Source organism: Apaloderma vittatum, unplaced genomic scaffold (genome assembly GCF_000703405.1).
Source record: "Apaloderma vittatum isolate BGI_N311 unplaced genomic scaffold, ASM70340v1 scaffold22911, whole genome shotgun sequence".
Taxonomy (NCBI): Eukaryota; Metazoa; Chordata; class Aves; order Trogoniformes; family Trogonidae; genus Apaloderma; species Apaloderma vittatum.
Window position 1 is genome coordinate 65,404 of NW_009700130.1, and position 3,089 is coordinate 68,492.

The 3,089-nt window shown below is 48.6% G+C and overlaps 1 protein-coding gene across 1 annotated transcript; it reads right to left on the reverse strand.

Annotated features, from left to right (window-relative positions):
- Positions 1-562: 562 nt before the first annotated feature.
- Positions 563-3,023, reverse strand: MRPL46 (mitochondrial ribosomal protein L46; the record flags this gene model as incomplete). Its single annotated transcript, XM_009878653.1, has 3 exons — positions 563-994; positions 1,656-1,829; positions 2,831-3,023. Coding segments are annotated over 3 exons (618 nt in total), but the record flags the coding sequence as incomplete, so codon positions are not given.
- Positions 3,024-3,089: the final 66 nt, after the last annotated feature.

Here is a 3,089-nt window from a genome sequence, read left to right on the forward strand (position 1 = left end):
AGGAAAAACCAGCCTCGCAGCCCAGACAGAGGGCTGCTGCTCAAGCACTACCCTCCTTCAGTGTCTGTTGTTACAGCTTGAGGCTCAAGAGGAGGGTAACATATCAGGGAAAGCAGAACTCATCCAAAGAAAGAGCTGCTGCCTATTTCTCATGGATCTGTGTCCTTCACGGCGTATCACAGGCTTTAGACCAGAGGCAGCTCCAACACAAATTAAACATTAATAAGCTGTGAATATTCCAGCTTTCATCTCCCCAGAAACCCATCTTGCCCAGCCTTGAATCCAGGAGGGTCTGTTCCCTCCTGGACACACAGATAACCCTCCAGTGCTGCACTTACTAAAGAGCAGGTACCAGAGGGAAGTATTAGCCACTGCACAGAAGAAACCATTTGAACTCGAGCCTACAACAGGAGTCTGGTGAGGAAAGGAGCCTCCTGCACACCACAGCCCTAGGGAATCACACACTTGGGAGAGGAAGAGATCACAACATGCATTTCCAGAAGAGGTGGAGTAGGAGGCTTCAGCAAGAGCAATGAACTCCCTCAGGAGAGCTTCACTTCTCAGTTTTAATATTTATTCTGCACAGGCCTGGTGAAGAGAACTAGGAAATAAGGGAAAGGCAAATTATCCTCCAGAGCCCACGTTAATATCTCATACACACAGACCATGCAAAGCAGCAGCTGTGCTCCTCCCTGGAGTCGTGTCCCAACATCTTCCCCATCTGCCAGAGCACAGTCTATCGCTTACAAGTCCAGAAGGAATCGATTGACTTTTTTCAGGTATTCCGACTTCAAGTAATCTCCCAGCTCGTCCTTTGTGACCCACAGGTAATCTTCCTTCAGCTTTACTTGGGACAAACCACTGCTTTGGAGGAAGGCTTTGAAGAAGAACACTTTGGCTCCCACATTATTCTCAGTCCTGATGGCCTTGGGGAATTTATACTTGTAAATCCCATATGGCGCATTCCCCAGGATTTTGGCTTGAATGTCATCTCCTGCAAGACCCCAGCAATGCAAGAGAAAGAAAACAAGATGTAAGAACACAGAGCAACAGTAACTACTCTCCTGTAATAACAAAAAGGCAGCATAAGCCACTCCTTCTACCCATTTCAGACTGACTTGGCAGAAATATGCTAACTGGAAGCCTTTTCTCACAAAAAAAGGACTTGTCTGAAGCCCAGCAAGTCCTCTTAGATGGACAGAGGGAGGGAGAGGCTATCAAGCTTGCCGGTCCATAGCAAAAAGTGAGGATATGTGGGTTTGCCACCACCCACCTGCCTCAAAAGCAGAGTGATGAGCAGGAAAGAGAAGCCGCACACCTAGACCAAGCCTACAACATTCTGGGGGCATCTTGTGACGCTTCAACATCAGACTGGAAGGGCCAGACCTGGCACCGCAGCTGCTGGCAGCCAGAGATCCCAACTTGCAGCCCATCAGCCCTCCACACGCTGCAACAGTGCACAGCTGCTCAGGATCATGGCTCTTGCTAGAAAGCCCACCCCATGGAGCTCCATCCCTCTGCCACAGAATGCCTCCTCCCAGCTGACAGGAGGCAATTTCACCACAGTAGATGGCAAATATCCCTCAGAAAGTGCATGGGAAGAAAATCACATGGACAAAAAGGAGGGAGGGCCAGGCACATGGCAAACTACACACCCAAAAATGTAGCCATGGCTCTCTCAGCTGTGCTTCGCAGGGTCTCTCCAGGCTGCCATTCCGCTTGAGGGAGGAGCCACAATTCCTGGCTACCGATTTTCTGTTTCACCAGAAGCATCAGGTTACTGTCCAGTCTCCTGTCCAGCGATGTTCGGTTGTTGTTTTTGTCGGCATCTGCCAAAAAGACCCAAACAAAACATGCTGGGAACACAGAATCATGGAATCATGGAATGTCAGGGGTTGGAAGGGACCTCTAGAGATTATCTAGTCCAACCCCCCTGCCAGAGCAGGATCCTCCAGGGCACCCACACAGGAACGCGTCCAGGAGGGGTTTGAAAGTCTCCAGGGAAGGAGACTCCACAACCTCTCTGGGCAGCCTTACTCAAAATAACACCCAATTTTTTATTAATCCCTTCTAGACTTCATTCCAGCTCTGAAGATGTTCATTACAACTCAGCTTCAATGATCACAACACCCTTCTTCAGAACTACCACAGAAAAGAGTATTCAAACATTTATACCGCTATCTACAGTTGCTGTACATCTGCTTCAAAATCAAGTTTCTATTAACAAACAATCGAAAATCATAGAACAATTCAGGTTGGAAAAAGACCCTTGGGATCATCAAGTCCAACCATTGACCCTACACTACAAGGTCACCTCTAAACCATATCACCCAACACCCCATCTAAACGACACTTGAACACATCCAGGGATGGCGACTCAACCCCCTCCCTGGGCAGTCTGTGCCAGTGTCTGACGACTCTTTCCGTGAAGAATTTCCTCCTAATGTCCAGCCTAAACCTGCCCTGTTGCAACTTGCAACCATTCCCCTTGGTTTTATCCCTAATTACCTGTGAGAAGAGCCCAGCACCAACCTCTCTACAACGTCCTTTCAAGTAATTGTAGAGCACGATGAGATCCCCCCTCAGCCTCCTCTTTGTCAAACTGAAAATATAACGTAAAGCTTCCCATTTAGAAGCTCATTTCTTGTACAGTGCCTCTGACGCTCTTGATTCACCAACGCCCTGCATCTCAAACCCTTCCAGCAACAGCACATAAACAAGGAATAAAACTAAAACCTAGAGATGCTTGAGAGGAAGCCAACGCAGGAAGCCACTGTCAGACTGCACTTATGCTTCCAAAAAGGAATTTATAAGTAATTTCAACCTCTACCTGTCACCCTCGGCGCGGCTTTGAACCGCAGCAACTTCTGCTCCCACTTATCCTCCAGGTCTTGGGCCATGATGACGGTTTTACCGACCGCTTCTTCCTCGTCGTAGGCGCTTTCCTTCCTCCTCCTGAGCTGCTCCTCTTCCTCCAGCTTACGGATTTCGTGATCTGAATAATGGCTTCTCTCCAGCTCTATCTAAAAGGACAATGTAGGGAATGTTTAAGGCATCTCCTAGGGGCTGGCAGGTACGGCCGGTGCCAG